The following is a 20,272-nucleotide window of genomic DNA, read 5'->3' on the forward strand; positions in this document are numbered from 1 at the left end:
GGGTCGGCTGCCGACGGGCGCAGCCGAGACTGGCCGGGACCGCGCGACCGGGAGGGAGCAGAGTGGGGCAGCGGAGCGGCGCGGGCGGGCGCGAGCGCACACACACCGAACACACGTAAACACACACCACAGGCACACGCCACAGACAGAGACAGACCACGCACGTGTAGGCACACCAAACACATGCACACCACACCCAAGGACACGCACCACCCGTATAGACACAGCACACACAGCAGACACACACCGCACACAGACATGCCACACACATACGCACACGCCACGCACACACACCACACCCACGTGAGCACACACGTGCACACGGGGGCAGGAAGGTGGCGCTGTGTGAGCCCCCCATTGCTGTGGCCACGTACACCAAAAATTACCAGTCAGATCAGCGGATCACGTTCCAAGGGCCAGGACTTCAGCACCGTACTGACTGATGGCTGATCCCTCTCTTATGTCATCTGCACCTAGTAATTTATGAAAATATAGCACCAAGCTGAGAAATGAAGAATGTAAACAAAAGTTAAAATTATATTTGAAATTCTAAGTGTAAAGGCAGTTTGATCAACCTCAGTGCAAGAGTGGACCAGGGAAAACAAACGACAAAACCCCAAAAAGCCATACTTCCCAAGTACTGGGATCCCTGGGTCAGGAAAGGCCCCCCAAGAACACATAGCTAGGGGCCTGCGCTTCACTTGGGTTTGGTGTCCTCCTCAGCCTAGAAGCTCTCACTGAAACTCACTGCTCAGCAGAAGCAAACCAGGAGCGTTTTTAGAGAGGCCCTCCAGCCTTGGCAGGAGTAAAGAAGGGAGCCAGGTGGTTTGCTTCTAAAGCGTCCTGAGAGAACAGAGGTCTTGATAAGCTCTAGCTTAGACTTTGTTAAATATGAAGAGAAAGTGCAAGCAATCCCACAGGGACACTAGGAAGAGAAAAGCCAAAGGATCATATGTAACTAGAAACACAAAGTAAAGAGTACAGATATGTTCAGATATATCAGTTATCAGAACATAAGCAAGTGGGGCTTCCCTGGTGGCGCAGTGGTTAAGAATCCGCCTGCCAGTGCAGGGGACACGGGTTCGAGCCCTGATCTGGGAAGATCCCACATGCCGAGGAGCATCTAAGCCTGTGCGCCATAACTACTGAGCCTGTGCTCTAGAGCACATGAGCCACAACTACTGAAGCCCGCATGCCACAACTACTGAAGCCTGTGCGCCTAGACGCCACTGCAACGAGAAGCCTGCGCACCGCAACGAAGAGTAGCCCCTGCTCGCCGCAACTAGAGAAAAGCCCGCGTGCAGCATCGAAGACCCCACGCAGCCGGGAAAAAAGAAAAAAGAACACGAGTAAGTGGATTTTAAACCAACCAGTTATTTCTGAGAAAAATATCTAGAACATAAAGGAACAGGTGTGGAGGAGGTTTGCACACCGGCTGGTCCGGGCCAGAGAAAGCTGGTGTGGCAAGATTAATACCAGGCAAAATGGGCTTTATATCAAAGGCACGGTCAGAGGGAGTCATTTTCTTAAGATACAAAACACATAAACCATAAAGAAAAAGATAGTTTGCCGTGCTAAGATTTTAAACCCTTGTATTTTTTTTTAATTCTTAAAAGACGAGCCATAGGCTGAGAGAAAATCTTTGACGAAGCACTACTATCCTGAATTTTAAAATGACGCCCACAATTCACCAAAGACGGCCAACAAGTGCAGGACAGACAGTAGAGGAGCAGCCAGAGCGCTGGGGAAGAAACCAGGGCGGGGCTGCCTCCCGGCCCTGACACGGTCCTTAGGGGGGCCGTGGGGCCCCTCTCCTGCCCTGCAGCCGACACGGCCTCCAAACCGCGGCCCAGGGTCGCTTTCACCGGAAGCCCTGCCGTGCTCCCCTCCCTCAGACCTGCCTGTGACCCGCCGCCCCTGCCTGCCCTCATCCCAGCCTCTCGCTCCAGCCCGTAAGCCTCCTCCACCCCTACCCTGGACACTGTCCCTGTCAAGGCTTGGCTCGAAGTCTGCCTGGCCCACAAAACTGCCACCTGGGCTACAGGACGCCAGCTGACCCATCTGTGCAGCGCCCGCCTCCCGATGCGTCACAGAGCTCACACGGTTCTTTGGTCACTTGTCTGCACCCTGTCCCCTGTCCACATGCACAGGGATGTCAGCTTCAGCAGCGTGATTTCTGCATCTTTTCTTCCCTAATGTGTCCCCGGCACTGTCACAGGGCCTGGTATTCAGCAGGGGCTCAGCAACCAGCTGAGTGAAGGAGGGAAGGAAATGCCCATAAAACAGCTCACTGCCACCTCACCCCTCAGAAAGACGGAGCTAAAACGTCTGACGGTACCAAATCGGTGGGGAGGTGAGACCCCAGTGGGCGCCGGTGGGAGGCTGCTACGGGCTGAATGCTGTGTCCCCCCAGATCGCACATGCTAAACCGACCCCCAGGGTGATGGTGTTAGGAGGTGGGCCTTGGGGGCGGCGACTAGGCCATGAGAATGGGCCCCGTTCCCTTCGGAGCGACCTCACAACACTCCCGCGCCCCGCCCCTGGCGAGGACACAGGGAGCGGTCAGCACCTGGGAGCTGGCCTGCGCCAGACGCCGCTGCACCGCAGCCGGGTCTCAGGCTGCCAGCCTCCCGCGCCGTGAGAAGTACGTGTCTGTTGTTGATAAGCCGCCCAGCCGCTGGTATCTTCGTTCCAGCGGCCCGAACGGGCTGTGACAGCTGCCCGTGGCAGGACGCCTTTGGAGGACGCCTGGGCAGCCCCTGGTGAGGTGTGAGCCGTCAGCAGCCTCGGGTGTGTCCTCCGTCCCGCAGAAGCGCACTGGGCGGGGGGTGGGGGGGGCAGCCGCTGGGCACGTAGAAGTCTGGGAAATCCACCGCAGATGGGATTTCTGCGGACTGGAAATCCACCCGCACATCCACCGCAGCAGCAGCAGGCTAGGTGGTGGGAGAGTCACGTGACGGCCGGAGTGTTGTCCAGCCCCAGGTCTCAACGCCGTGAGTCTGAAGAACACAGGTGGGGGGAGGGTGTGGGGACGGCAAGCTGGGCAGGTGGCCTCCAGGGACGGGGAGCAGCCGGCTTAGGCACGGCTGGCGGGGGCAGCTTGGCCGGGTCTCCCCAGGAGGGACAGGGAGTCACAGAGTAGAGACGGGGGTGTGGCCTGCAGGACGCAGGTGGCGGCCGGCCGGGGCGCGACTGCTGCAGCACGGGCAGATCCAAGCTCTGTATGGAGCACTTGACGCCTGTGCAGGCTGGGGGTGTTCCTTGACCAAAGGGAATGAAAACACGGCCCCCTGGGCCTTGGGAGGGGTCTCCGCCCGGGCCCTGGTGACCTCCCGGCCCTGCCCACACACACCTGTCACCAGGTCCTGAGCAGGGCGAGGCCGACCCCACCACACACGTGACACGGGGCCAGGTGTCTGCTCCTCGCAGGAGAGCTTGAGTCTGGGGTGTCCTGAAGACAGCTGGGATGGTCCCCCCCAACCCTCAGTGACGGGCGGGAAAGGGAGGGAGCGCTGAGAAAGCGGCCACCGGCGCTCCTCCTTTGGCCCCGGGTGCACTTGTGCTTTTATTACCGCCTCGTATCTTGTGGTGAAGGACAGTCTCATAATATAAATTAGCCTACACACGCTTTAAAGGAAATAAATTTGGAAAATCAAGTAGACGTTTCCATTTACAGTAAACATGTACTAACGTATGATTTATTTTACATCAATATTGCAAATTTAATACAAACCACAGTATCAGAAATGTATTTGAAAGCTTTCTAAAGGCACTGAGAAAACAGTACAAAAAGTTATATTATAGTGTATCCATTTTAAAAAATTCAACAAGTCAGTCTAGATATTGAAAACTTTTTTCATCCAGTAGAAACTGCAAAAATATAAAATATAATTTGTGTTTATTTCCTCCCTTCCACCCCATTCCTACATCATATTTGATTTTAATATTTTTTCAGCTATATAGACAAAAGCTACAGACAACAGAAAATACAAGCCCGTAATTAGCACTGGTAATGACATTTTAAAGCAGGAATGGCCACATCTGACCTTCTACATTCCATCCTCACCTTCCCCACACGGTTTTTCAGCAGGGGCATGGCTGGGAAATAACAAAGGTGCTGACTGAGGGACGTTTTGTTCCCACCGACCTAGCATGTCAGGACCTGGGCCCCAAGCATGATGGCCTCTCCAGAACGCAAGACTTGCAGCACTGAGGTCCAGATGCTGAATTCTGCATCGCAACGCACGACTTGTCCGCCCACCCACCGTGACCAATTTGGTGCACTTGGTCCTGGGAGAGTGGGTGCATCTGAAACGTTTGGGCACCGTGGCCCTCATGGGCGGGGACAGCTGAATGTCCTTCAGCCTGCAGCTCTTCTTTGGTTACACTGGGATCTGGCTACAGTGTGCAAACATGCAATGGTGTCTCTCAATTCCATCTTTTCGGTCCAGGGTTTTCCCGCTTACGTGTTACGCGCATGCAGCGCACCTGTCTGCTGTACCCTGAGACGGGAAGGGCGGGCGTCACGCTGAGGGGTGCCCCGGTGCATCCCAGGACCCACCCCTGTGCTGAGGGTGACATTGCACAGAGGGAGCTCCAGAGAGGCTGACAGTTACTTTTGAGAGACGGTGCAGGGCTGTCCGCGAGGAGCTGGGCACTTGGCTTGAATAGAAAGGAAGGGGGAAGTTTCCGAAATTCCACCCCTTGTCTTAGGGATGAAATCTATCAGGTGTGCTGGGCTCAGCGTGAGAACTAAGTAGAGAGAGATGCTGAGCCAGCGGGCAGCGAGGGTGGGAAGCAGGTGGTCCTGACGGGCGCTGGGCTGCCATCGTGACGGGGAGGGGGAGACACTCGCGAGGGAGGGGGGGACAGCACAGCACCGATGTCACTTTTGCAAGGCCCCCGGGGGCTGGGCAGAGATGAACAGGCTGCTGGGCAGGGCTCGGGGATCCCAGGAGGCCCCAAATTGATGACTCCCAAGCCTGGGCTCCAACGGGTAACCTCTGTAAGTCCAGGGAGGGACCTTCAGCTCCCCCCACGCCCCCCAGGGGAAGCCCCTCCACGAAGCAGGCAGCTGCCTAAGGGTCCAGAAGACCCAGTCCCGCCAGCCCAGTCCTGAGTCTGACAAGGTGACGATGCATTTAGCAGACAGCTTCAGCATTAACTCAGGAGCTGAACACTGACACCCCAAAGCCACAGATGCCGGACAGAAAGACACCCCGCTGAACGTGGCGGGGCTGCAAGGGGCCCCTGCACCTCCCGAGACTCCCGGGACAGATGACCACATCCGTAAGGAGGGTCTCCAACCCCAGCACCGGGGGATCTCCCACCAGCTTCCTCCTGCTCGGTGGTGATTTTGTCCCCTGGTGTCGTGTCCTGCACTAACTGCACCCGTGGCGTGGGGTCACCCCGGAAGGCGCGGTGAACTTCGCTCTGAGCCCCGAGCCACCCCTGGTGATTGCAGGTGACCTGCACTTTCTGATTTATTCTTTTGCATCCTAATTTCCTGCGTTCAGAATGTGTTACCGTCACAATTTTTTCTTTTTCTTTTTTCTTTTTTCTTTTTTTGGCTGCACCGCACAGGATGTAGGATCTCAGTTCCCCAACCAGGGATCAAACCTGCGCACCCTGCATTTGAAGCATGGAGTCTTAACCACTGGACCGCCAGGGAAGTCCCCACAATTTTTTCGTTTTTATAAAGCATTACCTGTCTGTCTTGTCTCTAATAGTTCCTCCTGGGATGATGATTGGCGTCTCATTTAAAAACCTGTAGAGAGTCAGCAAGACAGCCGGACAACTGGACTAACTCGTTCCTCTCCCTACGTCTTGTACTTCTCTAGACTTCCAAATCCAGACCCTGTAAGCTAGGTTGCGTGATGCGGTGAGAGGCAGATGAGCATGAACCACCTTCAGGGCCCCCTGACCACACCAGAGACGCTCGCGGAAGGAGGAACAGGGTGGGATGCGGCCAATCCTCCCGCGGGCCGGCCTCAGCCTGCGCCAGCGCCTCAGGCACACGCTGCACGTCGTCGTGGTGAAGTGCCGGCCCGGTGCTGACAGCCTCTTCCACCTGGAACTTCTGGACTCCTCCCAGGAATGGGCAAGTGGTCACCTGCCGCTCAATAAGCTTGATTCCCAACTTGCTGTCTCGGCAGTGGGACCCCCAGGGTGAGGCTGCTCCCCGAGGTCCACTTGCCGGAGGCGGCGTCGGGGAAGCTGGGAAGCGGGGGTGGGCGCTGGACACTGCGGTCGGGCCAGGTCGCCGGTCGCCTGCCCTCACTTGCTGCACCTCTCAGAGCACCGAGTGCTGCCCCGCCAGGCGGCCCAGCTCGCTCCGGCCTTTTTCTGAGAAACCGTGTCCCCTTAGAGGGCAATACTGTCACACTTGAGCAGACTTAAGACCACTCTGCATTTAAGCACTTCAGTGGCGTTTGACGAGATACAGGATCTGCTATTGCACGCGCCTCCCTCAGGAAAGTCTCTGCCCCTGCACTGCTATCCCAGCTGGCCGAGGGACGGGCGTCAGCCTTTACGGACGCCTGCTCTACGGCAGGAATGTGCACTCGGGGTCTCTGGGTGGCATCCGTGTCGCCAAGGCGCTCCTGGGGAGCAGCCCGGGCGCCCCGCCCTGGCTGTGAGCGGCCCACGGGGGCGAGTCCAGGGGCTCAAGCTTGACCACGGGCGCAGGCCCGGGAGCATGGCAGTCACAGCCCAGGCTGGGGGGCTGGTGGCCCCCAGCACAGAGGCGGGGCGGAGGCTCCAGGCAGGCGCAGTGTGCGGGGTGCAACGGGGCCAGCTCCCTGCCGGGCCTGGGGTGGGCCCCCAGCAGGCCGGGCCCCAGGGGCGGGCGGTAGAGGGGCTGCCTGGAGTCCGGCTCCACCTTCAGGTGCATCCTGGTAGGGAAAGTGACCAGCTGTCTCTTGGCCACGTCGCTGGCCCCCAGCCACGCCTGGCTCGGGGACACAGAGTAGCCATCTGCCGCATCCTCGGACCCGGATTCGCTCTCCATCTTGATGGGCACATCGAGTGACAATATGGGGTTACACGGGGCTCCCGGGGGCATTGGGACGCCTCGAAGCTTGTCCTCGGTGGGATAGCACCCCACGGGGAGACGCTGCCCTCCCGGCCGAGGAAGCCCGTCCTCCAGGCTCCCCTGAGGGAAGGGGCAGCTGGTGGGAGGGGGAGCCTGGCCCTGGGGGCCATCCCGCAAGGCTCTGCTGGTCCGGCCGGCGCAGGCTCCGGGGGGAGGCTTTGGCTGGTGAGAGCCAGGTGAACTCCTGACGGCGTGGACAGTGCCCTGTGTGCCCGGGTAGGGCAGGCAGGCGCCTCGGGCCGGCGCGGCGGGGAACGGGTCGCCCTTGCCGGGCTCCAGCTTCAGCTTGGTGCCGCCGTCCTGACCGTGTCTCCCCGGCGTCCAGTTCAGGTGCTTCGAGGGTCCCTGTGTCTCGAGGTGGCAGCTGTACGGGAGGACGTCCCTCGGCTCCCTTGGGCAGGAGGGGCCCCTCAGCACCCCCCCTAGTTCCTCTCCTCGCCCATCCCTGCGGGAAGAGACGCCCGTCAGACAGAGCAGGGGCAGCGGGGGCCCAAGGGGAGGCGCTGCATCACGATGGTGCCGGCCACCTGCCAGGGCTGCTCTGCACTGCCTGTGGCCCTGTGACATGGGGCCAGCCTCCGCCCCTCCTGAACGGGCCTTCCCATGGCCTCCCGGCACCCAGAGGCGGGGGCAGGTGGGGCCTGGGAGGGGAGGGAGGGGAGAGGGTTTCTGAGCAAAGGTGAGCACGGAGGCCGGGCGTCACCCGGGGGTCCAAACCATGGGCAGAGCCACGGCCGTGGCCCCCACTGTCCCCGGCCAGTCCCCACAGGGGTGACGACAACCTCCAGGGTGAGGAGCGGGTGTGGGCACCCTCTGCGCATCCCCGCATCCCACTGAGAGAGCTTCAGCCCCCGTGGTCGAGGCCGCCTGACGCGGTGCCTCAGCCACTTACCCTGCGGCCCCCTCGGGCTGGAGGAGGAGGTCGTGGCCGCCCCGGAGGCACAGGCAGGGGGCCCGGGTTGCAAGCCGGCCCCAGTGGCAGGCGTCCGCGGGCATCCTGAACACGGACAGGCCATTTTCTCCGTTGCTCCTCCCTGTCAGGATTCGGAAAAGGGAGAGTGAGCAGCGCCGGGGCTGGGCGAGCACGCATCCTAAGCGCCAGCGACGCATCGGTTCCCCCGAAATGCCCAAGGGGCCGGGCACCCGTCCGCCGCTCAGCCCTCCAGCCCGCATCGCCACAGAACACAGCACGTCTCCAGGGGCACAGTCATTTTACCCATTTCAAAAAGACGAGATGGAGAATTTAACAAGTACCTGCTAAGTAATTGGGTTTTCCGTGCAATTCTGGTTCACAGAGACTTGCGGCAGCTTTTGCTCTGCGAAGGACAGAAAACAGCAAAACAACATGCAGATGAAACGTGTGTCGAGGGCAGAAATTACAACACGACCCGTGTTGCTGTCACACCCAGGAGCAGAAGATACAATACCTCACACTTCTTAAGCCTGTACAGATTGTAAAGCCTTTTCCCAGTTACAGGTTTGCTGAAAATTCCAATTCTCATCACCTTTCAGGCCAATGAAGCACTAATGAATTTCCTTCAGAAAGCAGACATACGCCTAAGATGACTTTTGGTGCATTTGTTTTCTTCTGGATGGTCAGAATGGAAATACAGATTCCTCTGATTTGCAGTAGTTATTTGCGGTAGTTTACAAAGTCATCATGAGCACTAAATTAGCGATGCTGAGCCATCGCCCCAGGGGAGTGTGTGTACACACACACACACACACACACACACACACACATACATGTCTCACAGATCTTATAATCTTAGATCCTAAGGCAATGTGCAACTTATCCTGGGAGATCATATTTTCTTTATATTTCAAAAGAAAAAACAAGGCTCAGAAGTGTTAAGTGACTTGCCTAAAGCTGCCCCTATAGCAGGTACGAGAATGGGATTCAAACCCTGTCCAACTGGCACCACAGCCAGGCTTCCTGCACTGCAGTGGCCCTACCTCTCCATCTTCTGGGCGTCTCTGTAGGAGCCAGAGACAGAGCCAGAGACAGAGATGGAGACAGAGCCAGAGACAGAGCCATGAGGTTGGAGCGTCACCCTTAGCGGAGAAGGTACCATCGGGCGACTCAAATATTTTCTACACGGTTCATGTCCATGAAGGACTAGTCAGGAGGCAGATCACACGCACACAACCTGTGAACACTTAGGAGTGAGGGTGTATCACAAAGTCCCGTTCAGGAAAAGCTGTGAAGGACCTGAAATGCCTTCCAGCGACCACGACGTCCCTTCTGGAGCGACCCTCCTGGGCCTCGGGCTCCTGGGCTAGCGCCTCACAGCCTCTGAGCTCAGAAGGGAACGAACATGACGCAGGCACCGAGGCCGGTTCGGAATTCGGTTCAGAGCCGAATTCGGCTCCAGAAAACCTGAAGTCAAGAGAAGCTATTTGCTTCTTTCCTAAACGTTGGCTGGCTCTTCCTCTCTTCCAGTTTTAATGATGTTCTGTACAACGTGTGTCTAGTGTTCGTTGCGCGGTCACTCTGTGGGCAGCACCCTAACCCTCACAGACCCTCGCCAGACCTCCGAGGGATGTCCAGGTGTCCACGCCGCCCAGGGCAGCGGCAGGTGAGCCGGGGAGCCCGCACCCACCGCCCCGGGCCCAGGGCTCCCGCGCAGCCCTGGCTGGGGGAGCCGTCCGCACACCTGCGCTTCCCCGCGTGGCCACCGGGGGGCAGCAGGGCCTCTAGGAAAAGCGATGGGAGGGGACGATTTTCCCTCCATCTCGTTCGTAGCGCTGGGGAAACATACAGAAGAGGAGAGCTCATCGTGTGGGGCTCAGTTACCATCATCACGCCAGAGAGCTCGAAAGCAGAGAACTCTGAGACGGCAAAGGCCGGTGGAGGGTATTTCTCCCCAGCGTTCGCCCAGGTGGTGGGGAGAAAGCAGGCGCGGCAGAGCCGTCTCGCCGGCAAGACACGCGTAGGTGTGGTCGAGCGTAATCTACGTACTTTGTCGCACCTCACGTTTTAGTTGCTTCATCAGTTATTTTTAGAGTTTTTCCCCGCGGGCATTCTGTTTTTCCTCCCTCCTATTTTACAACATTTTCCACCTTTGAAAAAAGAAGGCATATGTATTTAATTTTTAAATGCTCCAGAAACCTGCTGCCTTAACGAGCCGGCACGTGCGGGAGCCAGAGGCCGTGAAGACATGGCTGCACCTGCAAACCCGGGGCAGGAATGGGGACGCAGGGGGCTCTGAGCCCGGCCAGCTGAACGGGCGCTGAGGTCAAAGGGGAACCTGGGTACTGAGGAAGGACAAAGAAGCGGGTTGGAGACGCAGGTCTGCTGACATTCTGCCCCTGGTCGCGGCACAGGGGAGGGTATTGAGGAAGAAGAGAGGTGGACCTCAGACGCCTCTCCTCTCGCCCGGGGTCTCCCTCGCACCACGGGAAACACGGTTTGCACGCGCACAGCATCTTAATCTCTCCCAGAACCTGACCCATGCAACACAGACCTAACCCATTCCGAGAAATTATAGACAGGAATCTCCCAGAAAACCTAACCCTGAGGAGCCAAGAAGACGCGGGGGTGGCGCGATGTGTGCGGGGCGCCTGTCTGCAGCGTGTGCCCCAGCGGCGAGCCTGGTGTTGAGGGAGGGCACACGGAGCGAGGCAGGGAGGCTGCGGTCAGGCCTCCCGTCCCCCGCGGGGGACGCGGGCCCACGTAAGCGGAGGGCTTAGGCATGAAGAGATGCAGCAGTGTCTGGTGCCACAGTTCACAAATATCAGTGAAAGGTTTTCTTTTTTCTAATAGTTGCTTCCTACGTGATGCAGTAATTTTAAAAACAACAAGCTTGTCATTGTATTCCTTGCTGGAAATGAAGGAGGAATAGACAGAAAACACTAAGTGTGGAGACGCTGTGTCTGAACCACCAGGATGGGACTGCGGCTGCTGGGGGCTCTTACTCACTTTGTGTCCGGCGTGGCCGAGACGTCTACCCTGTGCTTCGCCCTCAGACACACGCTCTGCATCTTCACCGCAGTAGGCAGGGGCGCCACGACGCAGAAAAGGGAGAGCCGAGGGGGCAGGGCGGCGCCCGACGGGGCCCTCCTCTTCTGCCCGAACAGGAATTTTAGTTTCCCTTGAAACTGCATCGTCTGGTGTTTCAAAGACAGAAACGAAGGCATGTTCACAGAGTGAATCATCAACGTGGTCAAAGGCCGTGGAACTCACATTCCCGGGGACAGAAAGCCAGAGAGCTCTGATCCCGAGTCTCTAAGGAGCCACGAGCCAACGCATCTTCCACGCTGGCCCTTGGGACAGGCGCTCCCTACCGCCTTTGAATGACTCGGGGTTTCTCTGGCAGCCCCGTAACATCCTCTAACCTTCCAGCGTGTTCTCATGTGTGCACTTATGGGTGTGTGGGTGTGCGAGCCCTCACTCGGGGGCGTGAACGTGTATGGACTTGGCCGGAACCACCAGGCAGCCCCCCAGGAGGATTTGCTGGAGCACATCATCTCTGAGGACTGTTCTACATTAACCCTCCACTTCCAAATTGTCATTCATTGACAATTGTCATTCATGGTGATAAAACTTAGGGACAACTTGATTTGTTTATCTGGAGCACGTGGTGTGAGTTAAAAAGCCAGAAAGTAACTTTGGAGTTTGTGATAAAAGAAAATAAAAGATCTCCCTATTATGGAAAAGTTAGTTCACAGGTGACTTCAGGGTGCCCCAGCCCTGGATGGAGGAATAAGCCCACATGGTAGCTGCGCTCTTTCCCTATCCCTCATCTGTCCATTCGCCCCTCCCTCCGTCCTTCCATCTGTCCATCCATCTCTCCCTCCTTCCACCATCCCTTCATCTACCCATCCATCTGTCCATCCCTCCATCTGTCTATGAATTTATTGGGTGAACAAATGCTTGCAGAGCACCTACTATGTGATGGTCACATGATTGGTGGAGCAGTCAGGGCAGTGGTGCTGGGACATCTTTAACATCCAGCTCTCCAGAGGGAAAAAGCCCTGATTTGTAGCTTTTGACAGTTTCTTCGGTGTAAAACTTCCCACCATGGCTGATTTCGAGCTGCCAACCTAATATCAACTGGATCTCTATTTTCCTGAAGTTTCGACAGCGGGCTCCCGTGGGCAGCCCCACCTGCCAGGTGTGGACAGGCTCTGCACAGGCGCAGGAGCGGCTGTGGTGAGCCCGGAGGCCATGTGATGCCGCTGCCTGCTCCCCTGTCCTTGGCGCCTCCACTGTCCGTGCCGGACCCCTTTCCCGCACGTGCACGTGCAGTGACCAACCTCGCAGTAAAATATGATGAGACACTTTTTAAACTGATTTCTTTTGCTTGTTTCCTCTACTTGGTGCTTCTGACACAGCTTCACTTCAGTTTAGGTTTCGATCTCTGCCTCACTGTACAGTAAAATCTACCTACATTCACGTAGAGGGAAAACTATCTTAGTTTCCCACAGAACTGAGAACAAAGTATGATCAAAACAAAAGACTTCCTGGACAACCAACTGACTGCCTGAATAAGAGATGAGCAGCAGGGTGCAGGGGGTTGCCAGTACTTCATCCGCCCCAGCGGATCTCCCACTTCATTCTCACCCACCCGCCGTCACTCAGCCTTGCCGCATCAAGGCCGGACACTGCGTGCCGCCAGCACCCCCGGCCCCTGGCTTCTCCCGCCCAGCAGCCGCTCACTCACCAGGAAGCCCGAGGTGCTGTCCAGCAAGCAGCGCACGCGGCAAATGAAGCATCGCGTCAGGAAGGCCGAGTACTCGGTGGGCCAGCCCGCGGCCCCCTCCTGGGCCCGGAGCAGCCTCCCCAGGACGGCGTCCTCTCCTGGCCGCGTTGGCACAGGCGGTGGTGGTCAGGGAGAAACCGGAAACACACTCTGATAAGCAAGTTCGTAATGTAACAGCAAGCTATCAGCACGTAACACACACGCTTGCCCCAAACTGACATCTGTCCCTGAGCATCCCTCCCGCCCCCACCCCCGCAGAGCCAGCCGCCCTGACAAAGTCAGGTCTTTGCCCTTGAAAACGGCGTTTTGGTACAACCACGTGTGTGACAACCACACGTGGGACTGTTGACCAGTTCAGGGTTTTTTGTTCTGAGCTCTATGAAACTGTGTGTCGGCACCTGGGGGTTGCGTTTTTCTCTAACTTTACAGGGTAAATCATGCTGCTGTGTGAAGGTGTGCTGGAAACTCCTCCTGAATCATGGACCACTTGTGGGGAGATGGGTGGGAGAACCAAGACTCTTCCTCCCCGGCACTGGACCCCAGGTGAGCGCCACCCTGCCCCTCGAGCTCCCGTCGGCTCTGCAATCTCTTGGGCACCTGGATGCCTGCCCTGTGTGTCCAGTGGGCAGGGGCCATGGATCCGGGACTTTGTAGGGGGTCTTGCTCACAGGGGGCAACGTCCCTGAACAGACAACAGTCTCTGGGGGATTTTTTCAGGTAAATCTAAAGTGGGTGAAAGGAATTTCCTGGAAGACATGCATCTGAGGGGGAGTTTGCAAAACCAGAGACAAGTACCGTGGCTTCTCGGCCTGACGCCCATGCCCTGGGGGGCACAGAGCAGCAGCCCAAGACGCAGAAGCACTCGGGAGCCAGAGGGCCACGTGGGGCGGGAGGAGGGTGGGGCGGGGCGCGGGAGGAGGTCTCCGAGGGGGGGGGCGTCGACACCGCATCAACTGGACGGGAAGGAAAGGGGGCGATCCATGGCTGAGTTAGACCAGGGCGCCCCCAAGACCCACCTGTCTCTGAGAGCAGGTTCTGCCCACACCCAGCCTGGGGAGGGTCCATGGCCCAGTGCAGCTGCCGGCAGAAGTCCTGGCGGTCGTCCACGTGGATGTAGTCGTAAATATTTTGGTGCATCACGTCCGTCTGGAACATGGCAACAGTCATTTTAGCCTTACCCTGAGTGAATTTCCATACTCTATTCCAGTGTTAATAACTGCGAAAATGTCTCATCCATCTGTCAAAGACAAGTCTCACCTGTGAAGAGAAAGTCCCTCCCCGGAGGACATGACCACATGGCCTGGACACCAGGCACCCGGCTCACGAGGCGCAGAGCCGGGCACACTGCGGGTGCCCCCCAGGCCGGGCGGTGCCTTCAGGGGCAGGTCGGGGACTCAGAGACCAAACGTCACTTGGGGTCAAGATACCCACTTTTCCAAGTTGACTCCAACCTCATCAAGCTGTGCGTTTATGTTTGGTCACTTTCCAGCCTATCTGTTATACTTGAATCACAAAAGTGAATTAGGAAAGCATCCCTGTGAAGTGAGCTGGGGGCCACCAGGTGAGATGGGGGCCGGGCCAGCACCTCCAGGCCTGACCACCAACCCCGGTAGGACGCTGCAAGGACCCACCAGTCCACAGCCCTCTCTCTGGTCCTGGGTCCTCCCACCTGCTCGGGCCCCGAACGCAGAGGCCGACCCACAGGTCCACTCTGGGAAACTGTGGTCTGGGGCACAAAGGCCACTGTCACGGTCTACGAAGACTGGCTTCATTAGACTCGACGGTTGCTGTTGTCGGCAAAAACGTCCACAGAGTGTCAATAGATGACGAGCCTGGAGCACGTCTCCCCACTACCCTCTCTTAACTGAAGGGCATCACGCATTACCCGCCTGGGACCCCAGCCCGCCAGGTGCTGTCTGTGACCTCTTCAACTGGTCCATTTCTGAGTTTCAATCACATCTCAACTGGATCACTATACCAACTAGATGGAGGAAGAGTTCCTGAAGGATCAAGACTTCACACGTGACGTTACCTCCTTAGAAGGTAACAGGTGGCCCCACCCAGAGCGGACGAGGTGCACCATCTCTCCACAGGCCCCTCCTGTAGCTGTGGCCCCGAACATCTAACGGGCAGCCTCGGGAGGTAGAAAATGAGTATGCTCGTAAGTCGAAGGCTGGGCTCTCTCACCTGTGCGCCCCCCAAGCCCAGGACACTGTTTTCACAGAAAGAGGAGGACCCTGAGGTCAGAAGTGACTGTGGTCCTTGGTCAGTGCTGTCCAGGGTCAGGGAGTCTGGCGTGACGGGGGACCAACTCATGGTGGACGTGGGCACACCTGACTTTCCCTCCTGCTGAGACCTGGTGGCACCTGCCGTACCCTCTGGTTCTCACCCACCTGGCAGCTCCCACCTCACCTGGAGGCTCCCTCTCACCGGAGGCTCCCACCTCACCTGGTAGCTCTATGGTTACAAGGGCACATCCCATAGCGATGCTTTCCTAATGCGCTTTTGTGATTCAGGCATAATGCGTAGTCTGAAAAGTGCCCAAATCATAAATACGCAGCTTCACCACCCAGTCAGGAATCAGGACCCCTACAGCATCTCAGAACCCCTTCCCTCCACCCTCCCCAGAGGCGGTCGTGGCGCAGAACCCCGCACTGCCGGCTGATACTGGATGCAAATGGAGCGCTGTGACCTCTGTGTCACATCACAGTTGTGACACGTCCCCTGGTGCGTGTGACGGCAGTGTTTCAGCCCCACCATCGTGTGGTACTCCACTGTAGGAACATACCACAACTGATTAATCCACTCACTGCTGGGCCCTCTGAGTTATTTCCCGTCTGAGCCTGTTACAGAGGCTGCTGCTGTGTCTTCGAGGGTGTTTCTGTTGGATGCACACCCAGGAGTGGAATGACTGGGTCATGGAGTGAGCAGAGCCTCAGCTTTAGTGGAAAAGGCCAAACAGCCATCCAAAGTGAGCATACGAATGCACACTTCCGTTGTGGCAGTGTGTGAAAGTCCAGTTGCTTTATGTTCTGGCCAACCTTTGGTATTTTCAACGCTTTTTTTTTTTTTTTTTGAGCTACGGTGGTGGATGCATCATGGTTTCTTTTGATGGCTTTAATTAGCACGTCATGAAGACTAATGAAATTGAACATCTTCTCACATGTTTGTTGGTTTTTAGATGTGAGTGTGTGTGTGTGTGTGTGTGTGTGTGTGTGTGTGTGTGTGTGTGTGTGTTGCCCGCTTCTGTCTTTTTCATGAATTTCCATTGAGCTGTCTTGCTGCTTTGTCAGTACTCTTCATCCTTCTGGACAGGAGTCCATTGTCGAGTGGATTCCTTGGCAAAAATCTTCTCCACTCCCTGGCCTGCCCTGCTGCTCTCTTAATGGGTCTGACACAGCCTGATTCATCAATCTCTCCTCATGGAGAGGGTTTTAGAGTTTTTGTCCTGTCTATGTACTCTGTCCTCATATACCTCCTAACTCTGCCCTGTTATCTTCTAGAAGCTTCCACCACCCACCCGATATTGACTGTGCATGGTGTGAGGTAGGAGTCAAGACTCATTTTTTTCATGTGGATCCAGTTCACGAAGCACCGTTTACTGACGAGACCAGCGCCCGCCCACCTCTCGGCAGCACCAGCTTCACTGTAAACCCGCGGCTGCTCTGAACCTCCGCTCTGTCCTATGCGTCCACCTGTTCATCTTCCACCGACCCCACACATCTCAGCCACTGAGCTCGACAGGCAGTCTCGTCTCCGGGATTGTATGTCCCAGGGAAAATCACATCCCCCACCGCCCCGCGGATGGGATTGCTCAGCCCTCTGCATTCCCAATTAGCTTGTCAGTTTCCTCCCAGAGAAGCTGCTCAGTTTTTACGGCAGTGTTATTAATTAATGTTATTCTATAACTTGATCTGATGTTTTTATGATAATGATATCGAGTCCTGCAGTCCAGGATATGGCATATCCTTCCATTTATCTGGATCTTCTTTAATTTCTTTAAATAATGTTTTATATTTTCTGTGTGGAGATGCTGCATATCATTTGCTTGACTCATTACTAGGAATTTGGTGTTTTTCCATCCTGCTTTGATGGATGGCATTTTCCCCTCCATGGTTTTGATTAAAGGAAAAAAATTGTGCTGACCTCTGAGTGTTGGATACTTCTCACCATAAACTGATATACAGGCACTGTGATCCAGGTTGTTCTCTGGTGAGTTTTAGCAGGTGACCCCAAGCTTCGCAGAACCCCAGGGCCTCCCTGCTGCCCCACTTGCCATCTCCACACACCTCAGATGATTCACGAATGGGACGCAAGGTGTGGGTCTGTGGCTTAACGGGCACAGGAGGCAGGTTGACTTGGAGGAGACATCGCTGACTAAGGTGAATTTGAAGACCAGTTACCTGGGGTGGGGAAACCAAGTTGGTAGCAATCAGCGTGGCTGCCCTTCGTCTTTCCTAATCTCCTAGGGTCTGATTCCTACAAACGAGGTCAAGAAAAATAATTGGTGGGAAACGTGAGAAGGAGGGGAGAGAGTAGGTAACAATGATCAAACAGCACAAAACAGGCCCTGCTTTGGTTGGGTCAGGCGGTCTTCATCCTGCCTCTAAACCACCCTTTGCAGAGTTGAGGATAAAAGTATTGATACAACCATTTTCACAAACGGCTCGTTCCAGTAGTAACCATCTCTACTTTCTGTGCAGAGAGGTCGCATATCCACTCTCCATGCCTGTGGATTCCTAACTGCTTCCTTCCACAGGCCCTCACATCTGCCCTGGTTCACACGGGGACAAGCTGCCCCGACCGCTGACCTCCGAGAGAACGCACAACATCTTGAAGCAGCAAACGGCAACAGCAACTAAAATATACATCGAAAGCCTATCCATTCATCTCAAAGAGTGCTGAAGTGCAGGATACTGAAACGCTGCACTCAGGTTGTGACAGGAAATACCTGGTTCCTGACTTTTTGTAAGGCGTTTTGCACAAGAAGCTTACAATAGCACAAAGCTATTCTAACATGTTCATGAAATATTTTGCATAAACTAGAGGCACGGCCTGATTTAATGGCATTTGGAAACAATTTCTTTATAATAAAAGGCAAAACTTTTTTTTTGTTTTCACTTCTAACGCTTCAGCGGAAATAACCAAGTTCCAAGAAAACAAAAGAGCCAATTAGCAAGTTCAGACCTGGAATCAGGCAGGTCTCCTCTGCAGGGATTTTCCCACGAAGGTCCTACCCGGTGGTAAGACCTTCGAATTACAGCCAAAGGCAGGTGGCTCTGGGTGTCTGGAGAATTCACAGAGCAACTCAGGCGACAGTGATTGGAACGAAAAGAAATTCTGAGCACGCAAAAGGCAGACCAAAGCACGTTTTTCTAGATCCAGATCCCGCACACGACCTCCAGGGGAGCACGTGGAAGACTTCGCTATTTGGGGCTGGAATCCCTCGTGCCCACGGCCTCGCGGAGTCACCAGCCGTCCTGGAGGGGCCGCTGCTCCAGGGGACCCCGAGCCCGAGCCTGCACCCCGGCCACGGCCCCAGACCTCGTGCGAGCGCGGCCTCCGCGCAGCGACTGCACAGCGGCGGACCGGCTGGCCCAGCTCCCGCGTCAGGAGCGCCCCCAGCCCCCTGGGGGTCCCGGCCGCGGCCTCGCAGCCCCACCGCGCGGAGGAGGAAGTCGGGCGACCCCGACTCGAAGGGGCGGAGCCGGCTCCCCGAGGCCACGCCCCCGAGCCCCCCGCGGGGGCCGCGCCTCCGCCCGCTGCTGGGCCACAGGCCGTGACCGCGCGATCGCTGCCCGCGAGGCCGCCCGGACGGTCCCGGGGCCAGGACAGGGCCTGGCGGTCACTCTGTGCGGGTCCGGGTGGCGGGAAAGTCAACCTGGAAACGAGCGTGGGAGGAATCGAAAACGATTCAAACGAGGATTTTCATGGAAATTAGATCACGGGCCCCATCGGCCTCAGGGGCTCAGGCGGACCTCAGTTCTCAGCCTGTCGGGGACCGGGCTCTCAGACCTTGGCTTCCGCTGCCCTCGGCTTCGGGCACCCCCTTGGTGTTCGGCCCACCCGGGGAGATTTTCGTTGTTAACGCCAGTCTGGCCTCTCCCCGCTTCCTCGCTTGGCTCTGCAGATATTTCCCCTCTGCCGGCAGAGGCGCCCCGGCCCCGCGGGGCTGTCCACGGCCTCGAGGCCAGCACCCCTGCCCCAGTCTCGCCAGCGTCCCAGCGGGTGGGCGCCTCGGGGGACTCTCCACCCCCCAGGGGCCGCCGCCTCGCCCCAGCCAGCGGGGGGCGGGGCTGGGGGTGGGGCGGGGGCGTGGTCTCCGAAATGTGCTCCTCCTGGGCGCCGGGCTCAGCCCCGTGGGCGCTGCTCCCTGCGCACGCACTGTGTCTGCACCGCTTTCTCGCTCATCCTGTGTCACTAGGCGATGATCCTTTACACTAAACTTACATTAGTGTAAGTTTGTAAATTCTGTATATTAAGCCGTGCGAATCACTGCACAGGTTCTGCCTCCGGATGTGGCCCTGAGGACAGACACACTATTCTCCGTTCTTCCAGGTTCTGTTTTGTCCTCTCTCAAATCCACCTGTTTTTGTCTTGAATTCCTCAGGGAGGGTGCCAGTGCTGTTGGTCCGCGGCTTCCCCGAGTTGATAACTCTGCCCGGTGAGCTCCCTGCGGAGGGCTGCGTCTGGGGGTGGCCCGTGGCAGAGCAGCTGCGGCCAGTCTTGTGCCCGGCTTGTCCTCAGACCTCAGCCGTCGAAGTTCCAGAGCTGGGAGGCTGCACCACCAGGCTGGTGACTTTGGGTTGGGATTTCTCACGAGAGACTTCTTTTCCTTCCCAGAGGCCAAGCCAGGTCCTTCTTCTTTTCCTGGGACTTTTCATTGAGCCATGCTTCTAGGACCCAGTGTTGGATGGGACTCCATCCGGCTCTGCCCCAAGGTCTGGAATCATCCAAGCTAGGCTGGCCTGGGGCAACGTTCCAGATGAATTATCTGTACACCAACAAGAGCGTTTCCAGAACACACCACGTCCTGACTATACCTCGTGTCTGGGCTTTGAGACACCAATGCACAGATGAGGACAGGTCCACTGCCCTGGCCCTGACCAGCCTCTCACGGCGAGGAGCCCGGGAGGGCAGGCCTCAGTCAGCACAAGTTGCTGCCCTTTAGACGGGGGACTCCCAGGGCACTGTCATGACTCTCGCTGTGACCCCGGGCCCTAGACAAAGTTAGGTGTGCAAATCCTCATCTGACAAAAGCTCCATGATTTAAAAAAAAAAAAAGAAGCTTGATTTTAGCGACATTTTAAACCTTGAAGACAACGTGTGCTTTCAAGGTAACAGAACCGAACCGCAGCAGATAGAGCAGCTGTGTTTACCTGGTGGAAGCCCAGATAGTCCACAATCGTTGCTGACGCGTAGAATATCATCCCTTCCGCGCTTACCACCAGAGCAAAGCCGTGGAGGGACTAGA

The 20,272-nt window shown here is 56.8% G+C and overlaps 1 protein-coding gene and 1 long non-coding RNA gene across 5 annotated transcripts in view; one reads left to right on the forward strand and one right to left on the reverse strand.

The window, feature by feature from the left end:
- The first annotated feature begins 109 nt into the window (after positions 1-109).
- Positions 110-3,680, forward strand: LOC309657595. The gene is made up of 2 exons (XR_014261861.1): positions 110-1,349; positions 1,617-3,680. It is a non-coding gene; the product is annotated as an uncharacterized lncRNA (long non-coding RNA).
- The window catches only part of AHRR (aryl hydrocarbon receptor repressor), a 73,996-nt gene continuing 57,393 nt past the window's right edge, over positions 3,670-20,272 (reverse strand). For all 4 annotated transcript variants that reach the window (XM_082455268.1, XM_082455269.1, XM_082455271.1 and 1 more), the window contains 7 exons: positions 20,178-20,267; positions 13,815-13,944; positions 12,760-12,896; positions 11,016-11,203; positions 8,348-8,409; positions 7,986-8,127; positions 3,670-7,538 (listed from right to left, as the gene is read on the reverse strand). In XM_082455268.1, coding sequence (XP_082311394.1) covers positions 6,545-7,538; positions 7,986-8,127; positions 8,348-8,409; positions 11,016-11,203; positions 12,760-12,896; positions 13,815-13,944; positions 20,178-20,267 — 1,743 coding nt within the window. In that variant the 3' untranslated portion in view covers positions 3,670-6,544. The remainder of the gene's footprint in view (positions 7,539-7,985; positions 8,128-8,347; positions 8,410-11,015; positions 11,204-12,759; positions 12,897-13,814; positions 13,945-20,177; positions 20,268-20,272) is intronic.

This window comes from Balaenoptera physalus, assembly GCF_965194825.1.
Source record: "Balaenoptera physalus genome assembly, chromosome: 3".
Taxonomy (NCBI): domain Eukaryota; kingdom Metazoa; phylum Chordata; class Mammalia; order Artiodactyla; family Balaenopteridae; genus Balaenoptera; species Balaenoptera physalus.